General features: G+C 35.0%; 1 protein-coding gene across 1 annotated transcript in view; it reads right to left on the bottom strand.

The window, feature by feature from the left end:
* The window catches only part of LOC145769241 (uncharacterized), a 51,983-nt gene that overhangs the window by 2,552 nt on the left and 26,881 nt on the right, over window positions 1-22,550 (bottom strand). The window contains exons 16-34 of the mRNA XM_082580825.1: window positions 21,829-21,976; window positions 21,541-21,594; window positions 21,281-21,465; window positions 20,821-20,968; window positions 19,221-19,280; window positions 17,292-17,470; window positions 16,317-16,461; window positions 12,656-14,758; window positions 11,686-11,873; window positions 10,761-10,923; window positions 8,930-9,132; window positions 8,681-8,837; window positions 7,354-7,530; window positions 6,235-6,405; window positions 4,978-5,037; window positions 3,689-3,857; window positions 2,317-2,395; window positions 864-1,009; window positions 82-187 (exon numbers count right to left, since the gene is read on the bottom strand). Of these exons, the coding sequence (XP_082436951.1) occupies window positions 82-187; window positions 864-1,009; window positions 2,317-2,395; window positions 3,689-3,857; window positions 4,978-5,037; window positions 6,235-6,405; window positions 7,354-7,530; window positions 8,681-8,837; window positions 8,930-9,132; window positions 10,761-10,923; window positions 11,686-11,873; window positions 12,656-14,758; window positions 16,317-16,461; window positions 17,292-17,470; window positions 19,221-19,280; window positions 20,821-20,968; window positions 21,281-21,465; window positions 21,541-21,594; window positions 21,829-21,976 (4,641 nt within the window). The remainder of the gene's footprint in view (window positions 1-81; window positions 188-863; window positions 1,010-2,316; window positions 2,396-3,688; window positions 3,858-4,977; window positions 5,038-6,234; window positions 6,406-7,353; window positions 7,531-8,680; window positions 8,838-8,929; window positions 9,133-10,760; window positions 10,924-11,685; window positions 11,874-12,655; window positions 14,759-16,316; window positions 16,462-17,291; window positions 17,471-19,220; window positions 19,281-20,820; window positions 20,969-21,280; window positions 21,466-21,540; window positions 21,595-21,828; window positions 21,977-22,550) is intronic.

Raw genomic sequence — 22,550 nt, forward strand, 5'->3', positions numbered from 1 at the left:
TTCCATCAATAAAATTATAATTAAACACGTTTGTCCAAATTAAATATTGTCCCATTCTGATTCAATCATTGTGTAGCTTACCTCTAGCTGTTCCATGTCGTATCCTTTAATTCCAACTCCAAACAGCTGTATACCAAGTTGCTTAGCCGAAATAATTGATGTGGGTAAAGACAAATGATCTTGAGCTCTAAAAATAATACAATTATTGTTTAAAACGGAGTCATTTTCTTCACTCTTAATTCAATAACCTGCATTGCACATTGAATAGAAACAGCTAACGACCTTTTTTAGAAAATAAGTAAAATTGCAAGTTTTAATAACATTATAGAGTTTCAGACTTTTCCAGTTTCGATTTCATTTTAAATAAAAAAAAACAAAAAAAACATAAGCTAATCAAAGGAGATTTTATTTCAATTCATTTATCAAATTGTTTCTTTTAATTTTTTTTATATTACATTAGAAGTGTTTTTCAGTTTTACCTAATATATATGTTTATATTCAAAAAATAAAACAACTAAAGTTTTCCATAAAAAATGTTTTACGTATAGATCATGCATTTGCTCAACAGAAATACCTTTACTTCTGTTCCATCTAGCATTCTAGATGACACAGATTCAGTGCATGTCATTCTCACCATAAGAGACAGTTGCTCAAAACAAACATTTACATCATACTTAGACAGCAAAATCCGTCGTTTCTACATTGATTCAACGTCTGCAACGCCAAGGCTATAGGTACTGGACTGGCTAAGATAATATTAAAGTTTGTAAGTTCCGATTTTTATTAATTTAAAAACTTCAACAAACTTTACTTTCACCGAATCTGTAAATATGGTTTTATATTGTGGCGTGCATGTGACTTACCTTGAGTCTGTGATCACTACCATTGCCTTTTTCGTGCAAATGTCTCCGTACCTCCATGAAGACGGGAAATCTACCAGGTATGCTTTCTCGATTGCATGAGCGGTGTGGGTTGTGTAACCATGAAGCTTAACTCCAGTCAGCGCTTTCTATTGCATACACAATATTGATTATCATCTAACCTAATCTAACATCGCTTTTGAAACTTAGGCTACTGCACAAGCCTTTGAACAAATTCTACCAAACTGTACGATAAAGAAAAAAAGTTATTTATACGCTCTGTCCTGGGCAGTTGGCTAAACTGTTTTGAAATATAGTTTGATATTTTTACACAAATATAACCTGCCAAATGTTAGTAAAATATGAAACCTATAAAAAGATGTTAATTGCCTTCCGGAGTGAGCTTATGGATAAAAGGACTAAATGAGTAAACTACTGAATTTTACAGTAATATGTTTTGCTTTGCAAGGCAATCAACAAAGTTCATCGTTCTCAGCTATTGTTGTGTCTTTTCGCTGAACGCATTTTTAGTGCATTTTTAAAAAGTTGATGTGTTCTAAATAAATAATTATTTTGCGACTAGAGTTTCCTCAATGCGCATTGTGTATTTTGTTTGAGTAGGAATACACTAACGCTATTTTCAGAGTAGGCCTAATCGAGATATTACAAATTTTCGAAATTTTAGTTGACTATAATTGTTTTTTTATGTAGCAAAGGTTGATGTTACAACATAGACTCATGTGTGTGACTAAATTGAGCAGGTTATGCTAAATTGTTGAAGGTTTTGGATTGCGTCAACATCAAGACCTCAAAGAGACTCTTTATATCCAGCTTCAAGCATGTTAATGTTTTGTCATGAAATATTCATTTTTTGGCTTTTTGACTCAGTATCGATCAAATATCCTTGCCACGAGGCCAAATTTTATTTTTGAAATGCTTTAAAAATATTGGCGTTGTGGCTTTTGTATTTGACACACACTTTGAAATAGAAAATTTAGATTTTCAGACTCTTCAAAGACAAATTTAGCTTTCTAGTTCCGAACATCATATTTGTTTTAAATTAGTCGTCGAAAAATGCACTGTCGAACGTAGCCTACCTTATAATAAGTCAACAGATAAGTTTAGTCAATGAGTTAGTCAACGTTATTTTGACTCCATCGAAAAAACATTTTTTATCACAAAATCGTCTCTCAATGCTCACTGTGGGCTACATCCACTTTTAATTAATTGTATCATTAAGTTTGTATTATTTACGAAGTTACGACTCTCCCCATGCAAGCTATCTCTGAAGGAGACTCACACACTGTCATCCATCGAAATGGGTCAATAGGACATCCATCATTTTTTTTTAAATAAGAAAGACGCAGAAAACACTCTGAGAAAATGAATGAAAATGCTTACCCATAGCGTCAGCAAAATTAATATAAAAGTACTAGCAATATTCAGCTTCACAAACCTGAAAGTTTTCTATATCACTGTATTGTCCCACTGGAATAAACATTTCTAAATAGTTCTGATGCTCGGTCGTCATTGGCCTGAAAAATACATCGCTTACAAACATATTGTATGATGATAACAGTTCTATTATCTCCATTAACCCTTGACACCGATTAAAGCAATGAGGTCAAATGACAATTCTACAAACTCATTTTTTGACAAGTTTTACAGGAAAAAATAAGTCAAAACTTTAACATAGGAAATATTTTATCTTATCAAAATTTACTTTCCTATTTATTCGTGTCCTATTGGAGACTATAAATATTGTGTTGGTGTTCAAGACTTATATAAAAGTGACCATCACTATACGCCATTAAGGCATGCATGGCTACCTAAAGATACGGCCTGATTTGTCACATTTTGCAGAAATTTCCAGATTTTGCTAACTTTTGGCAAATGTTTAAATAAACTTTTCTAAAAGCCATATTTTTACGCTTTCTTTACTGTTTTTCCCAGATGACACAATAGATTTTAACATCCTCAGATGTTGAAAAACAAAGAAATTTGTTTTTGAAGATTTTAGTCAGACTGTTAATTTTTCAATAACAGTCTGATTCAGCATTTTTCAACTTACTTTTTCTCATTTGCTACTGCTTCCTCAAGGCAACAAAAAGCTTTTATATCATTAGGAGACAGCAAAAAGTAAAAAAATCTCAGAAAATGTCAGTCAAACACTAGCAGTAGCTGTAATCAAAATCTTCAAAATGTGACAAATCAGGCCGTATCTCCAGGTGGCCATGAGGCATGTTTATATCACTTGGGAAGGTTTGTTGCAAAAATAAGTTCTAGTTTTCATTGCGGTGAACAAATGCTTTGTTACATTTTTCGAAATGCTTTATCATTAGAATGCATTTTATCGAATTGTTGTGACAAAGTGCGAGTAAACGCTTTTAAACACTTCTGCTAACGTGCTTTCTGCAATATTTGAATCTACAACACGCACATCTAACCTTTGCTTGAAAAATAAAGTCAACCGTGGCCATGAGTCAACGTTAAACAAAAAGGTTGAAAAATGTATTATAGATCCAAATAAAAATGGCCTAAATTATAATTATCGTTGTAAAAATTACTATTAAGATACAGTAGTCGATACAGCGACTAGGCTTCTCACTGCAATGCTACAAGTTTGACTAGCAAGTGCGGTAGATTCAACCAAAAAATAAAGTTAAGAGATTTTGAAAACAATAATGGTTATACATTTTTACTAAGTAGGTTACAATAGAACATGATGTTTCCTACAAACTGTGAGAAACGCTTTTGTTTATAATGGAAAAAAAGAAAGAAAAACATTTTGATCTCTACAATAGCCTGTGTTTACTGCCACGACCTACCTGTCGTAATGCCAGAAAGAATACTGCATGACACCAATGTGCACTTGTTCCAAATCAAAACCAGACGCTACTTCACTTACAAACGTTAATGATTTGTCAAAGTCTTCTTGCTTCATTGTACCAGATCCATCAACAAGAAAAATGAGATCTAAATTATATCTCCAACATCCTGTGGTAAAATGTGCGCAGTTCAGAAGCAATAAAGTTCATGAATATCACACCATGTTTGGTTGGTTGATTTGAATCCTCCTCCGACTTGGACTGAGAAAGCATCTGAAAGTTATTCCTGGTAGTTTTGCATACTTGTAGAGGCTTTGAATCATCAATGCAAGCCGGGTCATCGAGATTGACAAAGTGAAGTTTCGCTTGTTGAAATGTTGCTTGTAAATTATTCCATCGACAAAAGCTAAAACAACCACGTTCCCCACCCTTCATACAATGTGACTTTGCCTACATCTTTCCATAATAGACTCGACCTTCAAAGCTACATCTGACATCACCATCCAAAGCCAAATCCGCCCTGTAGACAAACCAATGCTCGGACACAAGTTAGGGCCGACGACGATGATGCCATGGTACCCGGACATTTTGCCGGAAGGACATTTTGCCGAAAGACATTTTGCCGAAAGACATTTTGCCGAAAGACATTTTGCCGAAAGACATTTTGCCGAAAGACATTTTGCTGAATGGACATTTTGCCGAAACTCATATTTGTGATGCCATCCACTAGGTGCACTGAATGGAGAGCTATCCTTGAAATGCGTTGCTCAAGCGCAAGTCCCGAGAACAGAACCAGCGCCGTTTGAACTTGAGGTTGTGAGTGCGTAAAGTCGCGAGCCCAACGGAACTATCGTGGCCGAAAAGAATTCGTTGGCGAAAGTAGAGTTGACTAAAGAGCTTATAGGCTAACGAAGCGATACTATTCATATCGTGCCTAAATCAACTTGAATGTCAGCAATATTTTTTGAACACGGAATGAAGATTATTTCTCTTTTTACTAATAATGTTTGAAAACATGTGTTATTGTATAGCGCATGCATAAATCAACTGACGTGCAATATGCTTGCTCATTGAGAATGCTCGTTCATAGATAAAACTTTACTGAAAGTAAATGTAATTCACTCAATGTTTTACTAAAAAAAAATAGTACATATTGAATGAATGGAGGTTTTTGGCAGACTGATTTGCTTGAAGACACAAGAAAGAAGTTTGACTGTGGCTGCCATAAAAAGTAAAATAACATTCAAGTACTTCAAAGCTCAAATCCACACTTTACAGCATTTACTCACCGTTGCTATCTGTTGGTTTTGATGACGTAGAGGAAGTTATTCTTCTACTAATTTGTGGAGCTGAGAAAAGTTTCAATTAGGTACACAAACACCAAAAAGTTGCCACAAATTACCGAACTCATAAAGTATAATTCTGCCAAAAAATAATGAAGGAGGTAAAAACCATTCTACTTTATAGTTAACTGATGTTGTTTTAAATATAAAATTAATTTTTGAAAATATGTCTAAAGGAATTTTAGAATCTTAAAATGAGAAGAGATATTGGAAATGACAACTGATGGATACATATCCTTCAAAAGGTCTTTCAAAAGATTCTAGGCGTACTCATATCTAATGTCGCAAAAGCGAATATTTAAATCGGTCTTGCAGTCCTATTGCACAACTGAAAATATACTTTTGGTCGACACATGCTTGGAGTCGGTTTAGTGTTTTCTACTTTACTCAAGAAACAATTACTCCTTTGGAATAGGAATTTAATAATGGAATCTTTATTTCCGTGTAGATTGGGTGATTGTGGCTGTTCTTTCTATCTTTCTATAGTTTAAGTCTTGCTAATTTTTATTTACGTTAAAGGATATACTCCTGTTAGGAAGTATTTTCTTGACTGCTTTCTGTATCATGACGATCGTGTTTTTCATCGCATGTTTGTTTCAGTCTTACTGTACTACGATGTTGTCAACATCTACTCCAACGTATTGTGATGCGATACCAGCAAGCCAGTGAAGTTTGTTGAACATTCTAAGACTTTAAACATTCGATAAAAAAAGCAAAAGGGTGATTGAAAGCAGGAATCCTTACACTCTGTTGTGAAGTTGCACACTATTATTCACAATATTTTTTAATTTGTAGCCAAATTGAAACTGGTAATGTTTTTGTAATTTTATCATTGCTTTGATGTTTTCATTTCATAAACGCCTTCTAATGATTTTGATCATTCATTTATCTGACGCTTTCCTGATTTTCAACTTCAAGAAAATGCTTATATGCTGTACAGTATGTCACCTGATGTTGTTATCGATTCCGTAGCAAAATCAATAATGTTTAAAATGAAGAGATTTGCAAAATGGCAGCATAAAAACGAAAGTGATGAAAGTAGGCTACACCATTAGTAGGCCTAAAATAAACAAGAAGATATATACAGTAGAAGAATCGTAGCATTTCTAGATATCCAAGTGATTTATTTTCTGAAATGAGCCAAAAATCACGTTGTTTAGAAAAGAGAAAATACGTTACATCACATAACTGAATGCCACCTACCTGGAGTTTGGCCCATGCCATTGCATAGATCATACGAGCAGCACTTCACTGAGCATTGTGATAAAGTCATCTTGTGATCTATGTCTAAGTTTGTAATGACAGAAGACATGTCATCACACGACCAGCTTTGGCATGCTGCTTTTGATATACAAGTTCCGTATATAATCTCGCCTAACAATGAAAAAAAATTTGTAAAAAAATGAAATTGTATTTTCCAGTCTACAGATAATCCACTTAACCAGCTTAAGATGTGCTTCAAGGTATTAAATCTCACGTTAAACAATACGCTTATGTTTACATTTGAAAACTGACAAACAATAAAACAGTTTATTCACTAGCAATGCAGAAGAATTTAGTTGATGCATTCACCATAGGGCCAGTCGATTTTGGATGAAATAAACGATATAGTCTACTTGCAAAAACCTCTGTTTCTAAAATTTCAATTTCAACAACCTCCTAAGGCTAAGCGCTAAGGGGTAAAAATGCAATCAATGCATTATGTTATGGTATTTAATGAACAGACAAAATATGAAAAACGCCGACTCAATGAAGGCAAAACTTATAACGGTCTAGAAACTCAAGCATTTGAGTTATTGTGTTATTATTGTGTTTATACATTGTTATCCAATGTATAAATCAGAGTAAATCTCTTCACTCTGATATTGCAAGCAAGATCACAGATTTGGCTGCCACGAAAAACTCCTTTAAAGGCTATGCCTGATGTTTACAATGGCATTTGAAAGATTTTCGTTCGTAATGATTGGTCACAATACGTCACTATTTGTACACAGTGAAGAACAAATTGCTTGCATGGAGATACGTGTTTTGATTAAGCGGTGACTGGATGCTTTAATCATGGTTTTGTAACGGGAAATAAAAAGAAAAATTTTTTTCCAAGCAATTTAGATGTGATAAGTTAACGGTGATGGTATTGAACGTGGAATTATCAACTGGATTTCACTGCAATGTTTGCAGATGTAGAGTACGGTAAATAGCTTAATATTTGATTTCATTCAAGAATTCGTTCAATGATAAGCTACACTACCGTCCAAAAACGTACAGTTTTTACAGAATGATACACCTTGGGTACCTCCAAACGCAAAATAATTTTTTCTTTACCCGTTTGTGATTCTAATTCTGTCACTGAGGATTTCATACTGGCTGTAGAATTGACAAGCATACAGGTCGAAGCATAAGAGCAAGAGATAATAGCTGTTTTCTTCACAACATCAACGCCTCCAATTTGAACAAACGTTGTTTGATAGCATTGTTGAGGAAAGTCCCTAATAGGATCACCTACAAACAACAATTTTAGAAAGAAAGGTTTTGGAGATTCAATGAGTCATAAAATAATAGTGATTGCAAGATCAGATGTATAGTTGGAGCAATCTAATAAGACACAGCATTAATATTTTGCGGAAACAGATACTGTATAATTTGTAGGTAGAAGTAAGCGATAAAAGTTGTTTTTGAACTTTTAACATGTCCCAATCCCGAAATTTGGTACCGGCACTGTCATGCTTAAATTTGTTTTGGCATTAAATCAATCTCCATAACTTTTTGCAATTGATAATCTTCTTGCACTCGTCAGATCAACACACAAGACTATGAGAATTTGATCTCAACTATTTTACTTTTCAATAAACCAGCTTTTTTGGTACAAATCTTTAAATAGGCTACTGTATTTTTTTTGATTGATCTTCTCTCATTGTTGTTCATTTGGTCAGAACACGTTACGCCATACTTCAAGCAGGTAAAAGTTCTAAAAATAAAAGACATTTACAAACTAGAGATTGCTAAATTAATGTTTGAATATAACCATAATGCTTTACCCTGTACTTTTTCGAATTACTTCAAAAAAACATCAAACGTTCATAATCGCTCAACTAGATGTTCAATCAAAAATGATAATTACTTCGTACCTCTGTATGCTACTACAAAACTTCAACGAAGCATCAAGCATAGTGGAGTAAAAATATGGAACTCAATCCCACTAGATATTAAAAAAAAATCTTTTGACTTATTTAAAAAACTTTACAAAAACTATCTAATTGCAGAATATTAAAGTTGAATGCAGTATAATTTACTAATGTGGACCGATACTCTTTAAGCTTTTAATCGTTATGACTATCAACACCTAATATGGGAACTTGACATTTTGACATATTATGGATGCAGGTTTGTTTCTGTCTTGACTCTTTGTTGCAAGTGTAGATAATTTAGTGTAATGTTTATTAGATGTTTATCATCGACTTGGCTGAGGGTGGCTGCTTGACTCGAAAACCGTCATGGTCACTTCGCAGCTTCCCGTTGTGATTTACTTCAAAGATGCAGTGTACATTTGTTATTTTGCTTTGTTTCAATTGTGTTCTTTAAGCGTGCTGCACCATTTAATGAATTTGCTGTTATAATATTGCACAACAAAATAAACCAATCAATTGTCTACCTTCACTAAATCTTCCATGAAATCCTCGTTGATTTACCGTCCAGTCTGTTGTGAATGTGAGAAAAAGTGAGTCCGAAGTAGAAGTATAAACTCGAGTTCCTTTGAGCGAGTTGAGATTTTCTATCAACGGAGCATTTTTATTTCGTCCGTCTCGAATCTATGGGAAACAATCGTAGGAAGTTACCGTCATTCCCACTGTCGTACATTACGAATATTAAGCTTTGTTAGTTAAATAGAAACAAATCATACTTCTAGTTTGTCACAGCACAATTCAACTTTGAAATCCAATATTTCTAAGATTGCAGGCCGGTTGGAAGTGGAAGCCTTTAGCAGCCAGTTACATTCGGCATTAGAAGGATATTCGTTGGGATATCCTGGTGAGTAAAAGTCCAAAAGATCTTTCGATCCAATAGCTGTAAATCCACATGCTCTAGTATTCAAACTAGTCAATTCTGAAACAAAGAAAACGATTAGAGGAAATATAAATGCATTTTAACTTTAACATAAAAGGCAAACGCATGATACCCTATACTTTATAACAAACCTATACCTAAAGAAGATTGATAACTAAGCAGTACGCGTAGAATTATCAGGATCAAACAAAAATAAAGTGTGATAAACTTTCGTTTTGTGAGTTGACAATGTAAAACCCAAACAAGTCTGCACATTTGTTTTTAGCTTCGAAGCATCTAAAGAACGGCACTTAAGACAAAGAATTCATACCAGTAGAAATGGAAAAACACATTTAAGCTTACTTTTTATTTAATATTAGCATTGTCTATCATTGAATGGACACACGAGGGTGTGTGGTCGCTAAACGCAAAAAAAACTAGCTGTTGACAGAACTCTTTAAAGTGCTCATCATGCATGATATTGCTACATGACGGACCTTCTTGGAGAAGATACATCAGGAAATATATGGAATGAGTGCATTCAGTTGGTGATATAAAGTAAGCTTGAATGAAATGAAATCAAGTTCAATTTTCGTCAGAGTGCGAAGGAAACAATTATGTACACAGAAACAAAAACAAAAAAAAAAAAAGAAAAAAAAAGTTGCAAATCAAAAGGATTAAGACGTGCTTATGATGTAAATCTATGGTGTTGCGCCAATGTGACCAGGAACACAATTTGACACGGCCAACAAACTTTACAGTTCAAGCAATCAGATGAAGTATTTGAAAAAAGTAGCCTAGTGGTGGCCTCATATTTAAAAAAAACTGGAGCGGTGTCAATTGTTAAAGCAATTTCAAGATGAGTGAATCTAATAATCATCACAAACACAAACTAAAACACACAGATATCTTGAAATTAAAAGAGACATAACGCCAGAACTATTTACAGTTTTAACATAGAAATAACGTGATTGCAGCAACTAGTGTGAGTATAGGCTACAGATGGCAGAGGATAAATAAACAAGACATCAGCTCCTTACTAAGAACAGATAGTTGATAAATCATTGTTATCAATTTGAATAAATTGTTGGGAGTACAACTAAATTGTCTATCAGTCAGTTAGAACAAATGCACAAAAGCAAATGTAATACTTTTTAAGACTTTAAGTTTGAAAATAAAAATTTTATTGTAAATTGATTTTAAATCATAATTCTATATTATGTCATAAACAGATGACTGACAATAACTAATAGGATTGAATAGCATTATTCAAAACAAACACAATACACACACAAAATAACAACATAATAATCTTAATTCACGTCAATGTTTTCGGTAAGAAAATATTTTTCCCCTTAACAGAAAATACCTAATAGCCTACATTTAAAAAAAAAAAACATATATCTGTAAATAATGGTAATAATACTGCAAATGACCAAACAAAAACCTACAATACTCACTGAGCTAAGTACACACATAGCTGAAGAACATATACCAAAGTTGTTAACATTTGATCAAGGTTAGCATTTGCTAATCAGTCTTATATTCTCTGTTTTTAAACATTCCTTTAGTTTTAATCCAGAGCCAGATCGTAATCACTAAATAAAATTGCGATGGAAGATTGTTTAGGTTAGTAAAGGGATTTTTAAGTTTAAAGTAAAGATTGATAATGTTTTATTTTTTCCAACCTGGTGCAAGACGGACTGTGGCCAAGAAACCAATCTTTGCAATGGAGTAATCAGAAAGAAAATGAAGTTTCACAAAATTAGTGGAGGAACTGTAATTTCTCAATGACACCATGTGACCTTTGGGAGATCGTACGATTGTTCGATCATCTGTACCGTCCAGGACCTGAAAGCAATCCACGTCATACTGCTACAAGAGATTGAACAGTAGGCTCCAGTATATATGTAAATACTAAGTAGTAAGTAGTAGTAACCTAATGAACAATGTGCCCTTGCTTGAGATTAGTCCGATTGTCTGAAGTTGCACTTGAGTTTGGATTATCTTTGTAGTCTTTGTATGATAGATCAAAAACTGTAACTGAATTAGGCAATGCCAATGTGCACTGGTTTTGATAGGCTACGACTTATTTAAATATAAGTCACTTATATTTTCTATTCATAATTTATTGTATGGTATCATCAAATTAAAAAAAATGACTGAGAGAGCTAAAATTTGTAATTGTATTTAGAAAACACGTTGTTTCCTAAAGGTACGCCATTCTTCCTTTTTAATATGAAAAATAGGTGTTTCAAGTAGTAGTTAGTTGTTTGATTGGATGAATCTTTATCTTAAAACTGAAAAATTCCATTGAAAACCTCATCTTGACAGTTTGGAATACTTCTACTTCCTCGACAAAAGATTTTCATTCAGTAAAATGTACTAAAATGTATCTTTTTTCTTTTGTACTTATTTTATTTTTTTTAAATCAATGTTCAAATAGTTCAAACATGTAATTCAACTTTTAGATGGTATAGATTCTAATTACCAAATGCTAATTGCTGATGAAAAAAAAAAGAAAAAAAGTTTTCAAGTCGACATTAAACATGGTCAAACGGATAAACAATAAGTTTAAAAAAAAATGAAATGGCTAGACTTGCATGTTCTTACTTCTATGCAATCACAGCATTCTTCGATATCGATTTCATCAAATTCAACTTCAATTCGTCTTCTTGGAGGAGCTTCAATAAGCCAAATACAGTTACTATGATGAGGATAGGAAAATGGATATCCGGGCGATGTGATATGTATCGGAGCTTCTTCAAGTATGACGTGAGTGAATTGACATTGGTTATAATCTAAATTAATAAAAACACATTGATTGAAAAACGTGATTTGTAACGCATTATTTGTTGGGTAAAGATGAAATGATATTGACGATTTTGTTGGGTAAATCACGCGTAAGCAATTCAATGAAGGTTTTTTATTGTATGAACATTAAAAAATTGTTTGCTTGTGCTTTAATATTGTCCACATCCAACTTTTAAACATAATTTCATCCACCATGAACACTTAGTCTTGTATTCATAATGTACAAGTAGTGCTATTTAAAACAAAAGTTTGGTCAAAATTAAGTTTTATTTGCACAAATTTCGTACTGTTTTTGTTTTGAATACTTGTAAACTTGAATGATGGATAATTTTTCGAATACCATAGTTGAAAGTAGCTCACTTTAAATGCTTATCGCGCTTCTACATTTGGGCATTCCTGTTTGTTTTATTTTTGTAAAAGAAATCAAGCCGTGATCAGGCAATTTATGGATAAAAGTACTTTCATTAGAAATATTTTTGCTTCGAACCAACCTAATGTTAAGCTATCCCAATGATTACTTTTGTCGAAAAAAGACGTCGTCTTTGTTAGTTTTTTTTTTTATTTTGTAAGGCATGAAGTAAGTTTGTGAAATTCAGGCTATTAGGCCTACATCTATTTATAAAATAAATTGACTAACTTTAAAATGTGTGACTGCTTTAATCTATTTTTTTAAACTATTTTGGCGTGAGAAGAACGTATCTTGGAAGTATGGAACAAGATTCAAACCTTGAAATGGTATGTGAAATAATAAATCATGACCAAAACTCACATGCAATTGTTCCCTTTGCTGACACAGTTGCTGGTGAGGTTGTTGTTGTTGCCACAGTTGTTGAATATTTTACAACTGACTTGGTTACATTTGATGCTCGTATTGTTGATGATGGTGATACAGCTTCGTGTTTCGTTTCTGGCACACGGTTTGCAGAAGATATTGACTCGGATGCAGTGGTGTTCATAGTTGTTACTGATAATCCAGTTGTTGTTGTTCTTGGTCGAGTGGTCGTTGTTGTTGCTCGTGATGCAGTGACTATTTCTTTTTGTACTGGTGTAGATGTTGTTGTTTTTAGTGTGGAGGTTGCTGGTGTAGTTGTCGATGTGATTGGTTCTGATGTTAAGGCTGTTGTTGTTGGTGCGTGTGTAGTAGTTGGTACCGATGTAGTAGTTGATGTCAGTGTAGTAGTTGGTACCGGTGTAGTAGTTGGGATCAGCGTAGTAGTATGTGCTAGTGTAGTAGTTGGTGCGAGTGTAATAGTTGGTGCTGGTGTAGAAGTTGGCGCTGGTGTAGTAGTTGGTACTGGTGTGGTGATTATTATTTTTTTATTTGTCATTGATGCCAAAGTAATACCAGGTGTTGTTGATACTGGTGGGGTTGTTCTTATTTTTGTTGTTGATTTGGGTGCAGAGGTTGCTGTTAACGCAGTAAATTTGGTTGTTTGTGTCACTGGCGATGTTGTAATAATTGTTTTTATTGGTGATGTAGTTGTTGCAGCTGGTGTTGTGGTTGTTATTTTTGTTGTTGTTTGTAGTAGAATGGAAGTTGCTCGTGATGTTAGTGTAGTGTTTGTTGTTCTTGCTATTGTTGGTGCCATTGTATTTGTTGTTTTTGATTTTAGTGCTGACCAAGTCGTTGTAGTAGTTGTTGGTGGTACTGATGTAGTGGTTGTTAGTGAAGTAGTTGTTGGTGTTCTTGATGTAGTGGTTGTTAGCGGGGTAGTTGTTGTTGGTAATGTGGTGGTTGTTAATGGTGGTGGTGACATAGTGGTTGTTAAAAAAGTTGTTGTTAGTGGTTGTGATGTTGTCGTTTCTAAAGGAGTGGTTGTTGTTGTTGATGTTGATTTTGTGGTTGTTAGTAGAGTAGTTGTTGGTGGAGGTCGTGACGTAGTGGTTGTTAAAAGAGTAGTTGTTGTTTGTGTTGATGTAGTTGTAGTTGATTCTGGTGTAGTGGTAGTTGTTGTTGTGGTTGTTAAAGGAATAGTTGTTGTTGGTGCTGATGTAGTTGTAGTTGGATCCGGTGTAGTGGTAGTTGTTGTTGCGGTTGTAAAAGGAGTAGTTGTTGTTTGTGTTGATGTAGTTGTAGTTGGTTCCGGTGTAGTGATAGTTGTTGTTGCGGTTGTAAAAGGAGTAGTTGTTGTTGGTGCTGATTTAGTTGTAGTTGGTTCCGGTGTAATGGTAGTTGTTGTTGCGGTTGTTAAAGGAGTAGTTGTTGTTGGTACTGATATAGTTGTAGTTGGTTCTGGTGTAGTGGTAGTTGTTGTTGGTACTGCTGTAGTTGTAGTTGGTATTGGTGTAGTGGTAGTTGTTGTTGTGGTTATTAAAGGAATAGTTGTTGTTGGTTCCGGTGTAGTGGTAGTCGTTGTTGTGGTTGTTAAAGGAGTAGTTGTTGTTGGTGCTGATGTAGTTGTAGTTGGTTCCGGTGTAGTGGTAGTTATTGTTGTGGTTGTTAAAGGAATAGTTGTTGTTGGTGTTGATGTAGTTGTAGTTGGTTCCGGTGTAGTGGTAGTTGTTGTTGTGGTTGTTAAAGGAGTAGTTGTTGTTGGTGCTGATGTAGTTGTAGTTGGTTCCGGTGTAGTGGTAGTGGTTGTTGAAGGAGTAGTTTTTGTTGGTGCTGATGTAATTGTAGTTGGTTCCGGTGTAGTGGTAGCTATTGTTGTGGTTGTTAAAGGAGTAGTTGTTGTTGGTGCTGATGTAGTTGTAGTTGGATCCGGTGTAGTGGTAGTTGTTGTTGATGCTGATGTAGTTGTAGTTGGTTTCGATGTAGTTGTAGTTTGTTCCGGTGTAGTGGTAGTTGGTTCCGGTGTAGTGGTAGTTGTTGTTGTGGTAGTTGTTGTTGTGGTTGTCGTTGTGGTTGTCGTTGTGGTTGGTGGTGGAGGAACTGGAAATAACGTTAAATACACAACAAATGTGAACTGAAATCAAATATAACAAATAAATTTCGTGAAAAGAAGCACTGCTAGCTAATTCCAAAATGAATACATACTCTGCGTTTGATAGAATTTGTGAAATCGTAAAAGTTCTTATTCCTAGCAACAATAAGAGGAATTTACCAAATCACATAATTTCACTTCATGTAATGCGTTACACAATAAAGTAATTTTGACATACATACTAGTTCATAACTGTTTCGAAAAGTAACATAGTCGAAGAGTAACATAGTAACATAACTAGTTGTTAACTGTTTCGCATACACACATTTGCAATAGTACCCAAGCCTTAACACACTAGGTTTTTTTTAAGTAACTGAAATGCAACAATGAAATAGAATAGTATTTATTCAAATTTTTGCAAACAGCTAATACTTTGTTTCTTTTATGTATTATAAGTTTAATCTATGAGGAAAGAGCCAATTTATATGGCGAATAACTATGAATTATTTGCACGATTTTTCAATATAATAGTTTACCAATTGTAAAAAAAATTGTAGATTAGGCTTTTTTTGCCATCCTGCATGGCAGTACAAGGCTGATTGCTAACCAGACCAACACTGAAACGATTAAGGTTGGTATTTAGGACAAAAAAGCGCTGTTTATGAAACAGGTTCACTCTTTTTTTAAGCGACTAACTAAATGGTTGGTTGGTTTTGAATCTTTATCCTCTGACTGACAAAGTTTTGATTGGTTGTTCCTGGTCGTTTTGCATACTTGTAGTGTATAGGCTCTTGACACACGGCCGGTTACCGAGATTGGCAGAGTGAAGTTTTCCGATTGTTGAAGTGTTATTGCCGGGGAATTATTCCATTCACTAGGTGCCGCTGAATGGAGAGCAGTCCTGAAAATGCTTTGTTCAAGCGCACACCCGAGGGTCGAACTTGCGCCGCGTCCACTGAACTTGAACTCAGTCCACTGAACTAACGGGGCGGATTAAATGCATAAGAGATAGGCCGCTGACCTTTACCCAGGGTGTAATAAATTAGGTAAGGATATTTGCTGAAGAAAAGCCGGTCGAGAGAAAGGAACTTGCCACCCTACTCTCGTTAGAGCAGAAAGCTGAGTGTAACAAGAGCCTTATCTTCTCATTCCCAAAGCTCAATAATCGAGCATAAGACCTTTACCTACCTACTTTTGATTATACTTATGTGCAGATTTGATCATGTAAAAGCAGGTTCACTTATGTATAAAATACAGAATGCTGTTGAATATAATTAGAGGCTGTTAAAATAGATTGAGTTTCGCTTTTAGTAGCGTGATCATTGTTTGTTTGACTAGATATCTAGGGTGCTGTGTTCTGAAAGCTAGCCACAGCGAACCCGCAGCTGTGTTCTGAAAGCTAGCCACTGCCACAGCGAACCCGCATCAACATGTTGAAACAGGTCGTTTATTATCTACATTGGTGAAATAAAGGCTTTTTGTTCTGGTTGGAATATAAACATTGAAGATTAATAAGCGTACTAAAACTAGTTTAATTGCCACTCATCAATCAACAACCAATCTTACTCAAGGCAAAGGTGGCATCAAATCCGCTAAATCTGATACTTTGGTCTGACGTAAAATTGACAAAGAGAATGTTTCCTTCAGTCGTAATGGAACGAAAGTTAGCTTTTCCACTGAGACCTTCAACGAATGTCCGATTTTCCCAAATCTACTCGTAAAATACACAATATGTGTTAAGTATGTCATCGGTAGCATGGAAGTAATAAACAATTGTTTTTTGCAAATAATTATTAATTGTTACAGGAACTAATTGTATTCACTGAGTTTAGAAGAAAAGAAGAACAGTGATAGTTATTATGATATAATTTGATGCATTTTTAAAACCTCGTTGTCGTCGTATGAGCATCGTCATCGTATGGGCATCTGGGACCGATGGTCTATTTTTTTATTACCCCAGATTTACGATGTTCCCAGACTACACTGAAAGGCTGCTAGAGAGCAGCCGGTCTTTGGTTTCATCATCCAAGACACGCAGACCTTCCATTCCATTAGGCGGGCTGAAGATGTTGCAGTCGTTGATGATGTGGTCTGCGGTCTGTTACTCAGCACCACATTCACAGGAGGGGAAAGAGGCCATTCCCCAATGGTGCATGGTTGAGCGTGAAATCCTTACGCCAGTACGGAGACGGTTGAGGCGCACCCATGTCTGTCTTGTTAGAATCAGGCCAGTGATACGGGTGTTGGGATCGGGGATGAATGAGTTGAGTCTGGTGGTGCTTGACTTCCATTCAGAATTACATTTATTCTCCGCCAAATTAGCCCCAGAGATCACAAAATTTGACGTAAAAATACAATAACAATAAGTCAACAAATTATTTTAATCATATCCAAAAATGTATTGTTTCGACAAATTATCTCCAGATTACAAGATATCTGGCTGATATTTAACTCTTTCCAGCATGCAAGTTGCACATTTGTATGGAAGACATTTTGAAATGTTTTTAAATACACTTGATTATGCTTTTTAACTAAAAATACCTCAATAAAATCACAACACTCTTCTGTTTCCACAAAAGTTAGGTTCAGTTGAATTTTTCCTCCAATTGGTGCTCTTAGAATCCATTGGCATTCTACGCTATTGGGATAAAGATCGTCAGGTCTACCAGGCGAACTCAAAGGAAGTGGAGTTTCAATAGCATTTGTGATAAATCCACATTCTGATTTTGAAAAAGGAGCAAAAAAGTTATTTATTTTTATTTCTCATTACTTTAATACAATAATAATAATAATCATGTTTTTATTTGCGCTCATTGCGATAACATACAGTACACTGCGATACGCCTACAACAGACAACAGGAAGTAACGAAGTGACATATAGTCTTTTAGTCAGCTGCTCCCCTTATTTTGGCTTGCCATTAAGTGTCTTTGCTGAGACACAGCCGCGTGCTCTGGAGCGGTGTCGCAACCACGTTTTTTCGAACCTTGCGCAGACGTTCTTACTACTCGGCTATGCAGCCGACAATATAGATAGATCTGTGTCCTTGATATACAATTTTTAATAAACAAACAAAATGAACAGTGTTGCAAGTTGTCAAATAAATACTTAGAAAGCAGTTTATCTTAATAACAATAAAACAAAACTGCTATTATCGTCTTGCAAAGAGATTACATTTATCATTATCATGTATTCGGATCGGAAGTACTCAGACACCGTTAACATAGTCCTTCGAATCATAAAATTTGATAGTACACTTTTCTGCACTCTAGTGTCCGGTTCTAATTGGTGAAGAAAGGTTTTTTCCTGTAAGCCATTTATCCCGATGCTATAGTTTAGTTCCCGAAGAAGAGTGTTAGAAATCTCTTGTTGGCTTTTAAAGCAATAACCTGCTCGTTGTCCTCTTTATCCTCTGATCGTATTTGTTGGAGGTGACAGATCATCGCAGAAATTTTCTTTGGTAAAGTGCTACTTTTAATTAATGTTGAATGCCTTTTTTAGTAGTCTGGTATAGCAACCATTGAAACGATCTACTGTAGTTTTTGTTTGGATTTAGCTTTTTGCTGCGTAGGTCAAGACGCTTTCAACCTTTGCTCGAAGGAATTGTACTTTCGTGTTTTTGTCAGATTTTCATAACTAATTTAATTCTTTTGCTGGTTCCGAAGCCTTCGCTTTTCAAAATTTGATACCATTTGATGTGGAATCACCTCAAGAACGTAAGTATTTAAAACCATGGCTTCTTATGATGTCAGTTTCCCCACTTTGCCTATTATCTAAACTAAATTCTAAATAATGGTTCACTGCATGTTTAAAACCCGATTGAATTTTCAGTATTTTGCGTTTGTGGACATGAAAATGAAAGTACGTCCCTATAATTGCTGGTAATCCTCTTTTTTTTTTTATCGGAGACACATTAATGACAAATATTGAAATTAATTCACTTTACATTCTAAGTCAAACAGAAAACAAGATTTGTTTAACCATGGCCACCTGGAGATGCGGCCTGATTTGTCACATTTTGCAGATTTTGATTACAGCTACTGCTAGTGCTTGACAGACATTTTTTGAGATGATTTTACTTTTTGCGGTTTCCTAATGACATAAAACTTTTTTGTTGCCTTAGGGAAGCAGTAGCAAATGAGAAAAAGTAAGTTGAAAAACGCAAAATCAGACTGTTATTGAAAATTAACAGTCTGACTAAAATCTACGAAATTGAATTTTTTATGTTTTTCAACATGTGAGAATGTTAAAACCTATTGTGTCATCTGGGGAAAAGAATAAAGAAAGCGTAAAAATCTAATTTTTAGAAAAATTTATTTAAACGTTCGCCCAAAGTTAGAAAAACCTGGAAATTTCTGCAAAATGTGACAAATCAGGCCGTATCTTTAGCTGGCCATGGTTTAACTTAACAAAAACAACAATAAGGTTATCTTTCAAAACAGCTTGTAACTTAAATTGATCTTGTGCTCACCAGTTTCAGGTGTAGGTGGAAATGTTTCTATCATTGCCGTGACACTTTCGTCGTTTTGCACTGCAAAGATATATGTGAGTAATGTCAACCACAAGAAATAAATTTTATCTATAAATGCAACTGTATAAATTTACAAAGCCTAAACTTTTTATGTTTAACCAGTATTTCGTGGAAGAGTATCACGTATTCAGTTACAGACTTTCTACTCTTATGTGATGCACTGCGCAATGATGATACCAATATATAAATAAACAAAACAAAAACGTGAAACTCGTGGCACTCCTGCACAACGCGTAGCCTATTATACACACGAAATATCTACTGTAGGCTACGATACGACTCTAAGTAAAAAGTAACCTACCTCACGTACAACTCTCAGTATACGGCATGAAAAGTGGGCTACCTAAGTAAGCTATATTAACCGTACAAAGTAGTGCTAAATAATTGTAAACATAAGCAATCAAACTGCACAAACGTATCGACCTAAGTCAAACAATTTTGGTAAAGAGGTGACTTTCTTCAACCATAGAGAGATAAAACCAAGCAACCACACGGCATTTAACGATAATACATTAACCTGAACATAAGCTACGAACGTTTTCGACCATACACAATTACACATGTTAGCCCTTTTCAAGTAATAAAAAATAACTGATTTTTCATCTACATTGAAAATAAATAACTGATCTACACAATGAATTGATAAACGAAATGCAAAAGAATGAAACGGCAAAGCAGAGGAGGAAGGCACATCTCTTGGCGGTTAATTTCGCGAAGCATAAACGCATCATATGATGAATTAAGCAAAGACGTTAAGCAGATAGGAAGCACCTGCAGCAAAGAACTGCGTATTGAGGAGAGGATTGCAGGATTTTATTACCAAAGCCTCGCAAATTTTTAACAGATTTGAACAAGTGCCATTACAGACCATATATTCGATTGCCAATCATGTTCAAACAACAAACCATGATTGGAATCTTTTAGAGTTCATTTTATGTATATTACAGATTTAATTCCTGATGAGGACACACGTACGTGTCGAAAACGTTTGAGTTTATTTTAATTATGTTATATTTTTGTGTGTAAAAAAATATGTTAAACCTGCTAAGGTTACTCTTTTGTATTTCTTTTAGAGTTGTGCGTAAATGTTTCACCGAATTTGACACTAAAATCCACGAGGCTTTGCTCATACAATCCTGCAATTCTCGCCTCAATACGTAGTTGTTTTCCGCGGGTGCTTCCTATCTTCTTAACGTCTTTTCTTAATTATGAGTTTTGCTTCGTGGAAATAACCGCCAAGAGATGTGCCTTTCTCCCCTGCTTTGCGGTTTCATTCTTAATTCTTATGCATTTCGTTTATCAATTCATTGTGTAGATCAGTTATTTATTTTCAATGTAGATGTAAAATCAGATATTTTTCGTTACTTGAAAAGGGCTAACATGTGTATGGCCGAAAACGTTCGTAGTTTATAGTTTCTGTTCAGTTTAATATATTATGTTAAATGCCATGTGGTTGCTTGGTTTTATCTGTCTATGGTTAAATCAAACAATGCATACGTAGCCTACACGCAGCTCAGTATAACAACAACGTGTTACATACAACTTGTGTATGAAGCCAAGAAACCCTTTCGTTGATCGGAACGGTCAGAACGAAAAGTCACAATTATTTGAGGTCCTGAAGAAGTGTATCTGATGTTGTAATGCGTGCCTGCATATTGAGCGACTGACCTCCCAGATAAGAACGATATCTAATAACAAAAGGTAAAATATTATGTAAAATTTCATTTAAAAGTTTTTTTTTTTTGTACATTTAAAAACATTTTAACACTCTTTATCAGCAATGTTTCATTAACTGCAGAATAGAAAGAATTAATTCAATATGCGTTATCTAGCACGTCATTACATCACATCACTTGAAAATATATATGTAATCGCAATCTCCGCTTGAAGCAGATTGCCCATCAACATGGGTTATCTGTTTCCATGAGTCACGGTTTTTAGCTGGCTAGGTCGCCAGTGTTGTCACTAGAAAATATTGCTACTGAATGACAAATTTTCACCTCAACAAAATCACAGCACGGCTCCGTGATAATTTCGGTGATATTTAGTTGAACTCTACTGTCGGCATCTGCTGCGTGAATAATCCATACGCACTTGAGTCTTGCGTCATATTTGAAAGGATAGTTTGGAGAGGAAAGATTTCGAGTCACACCCTCTTCTGCATTCAGCTCAAACATGCAAAGCTCTGTCACAATTGAAATTGATTAAAAGTGTTTCAACATTCCAAACACAAAATCGTTCGAAAATTTGTTTATGTTACCTTGAGCAGTGGTGGGTGCTGGCTGTGTGGTTGGCGGTGTAGTGGGAGGAGTCACTGGGAACAACAATACCAGAGTGTCAGGTTAGCTGAAAATTTTCTTCCTTAATTAACGATGCCGTTATTTTGTTCATTCTAATATTTCTTTATTTTACCTAGGCAAGCAAAGCAGGGCTTAACAAATAAAGCGTGACAGTTCGCCTCGGTATTTTTTAATTTTGGGACTTCCAACGATTTCAAATAGAATGAGGCTGGACAACGTTATCACACGACTGATACCATTAAACTCACCTTCTTTAAAACTTGCTTGGTATCCTTGATCTCTAATGGTATTGTCAGATTTGAAATGAACTATCAACGACCTTCCGGTAGAATGAAAAACTCGTGGAAATGAAATAGTTCCATTAACACGGCCAATGCTGCGCTCTCCATCAAACATCTAAAAACCAAATATTCTGCACTTGAAAAAAAATGAAATTAAAAAAAGTTATACCGGTAGTGTTCAAGTTATATAATAATTTATTTATGACCTTTGAAAATTTATTTTATTACTAGTTTTGTTGGTGTTTATAAATACAGTAGTAAAAATTTTATCGGCTGCACAGCCGAGTGGTGAGAACTCTGGAACGGCAATCGAAAGGGCGCCGGTTCGACACCGCTCAAGAGCATGCGGCTGTGTCTCTGGCAAGACACTTAAAAGGCATGCCTGAAGGTGGCATGCCTGAAGCCTGAAGGACACGAAGATTGGCTTCCTTGCCTTCCCGTCCACTTAATCTAAATCTTCAACCACCAGGTGCAAGCCTGGATACGACAAACAACAACAATAATAAAAATGTTTACGCTGAATTAAACTCGGTATTGCTATGCTATGACATTGAGACACAAACTGAAATTTTAGTTTATTCAAACAAAATTGATAACAAAACAGAAACGGAATCACTAACGAAAAAATATCTACCAACTTAATTACAATAATTACAGTTTATTCACTACAATTTCTAAAATTCTTTTCT

This window comes from Aplidium turbinatum, chromosome 1, assembly GCF_918807975.1.
Source record: "Aplidium turbinatum chromosome 1, kaAplTurb1.1, whole genome shotgun sequence".
Classification (NCBI taxonomy): domain Eukaryota; kingdom Metazoa; phylum Chordata; class Ascidiacea; order Aplousobranchia; family Polyclinidae; genus Aplidium; species Aplidium turbinatum.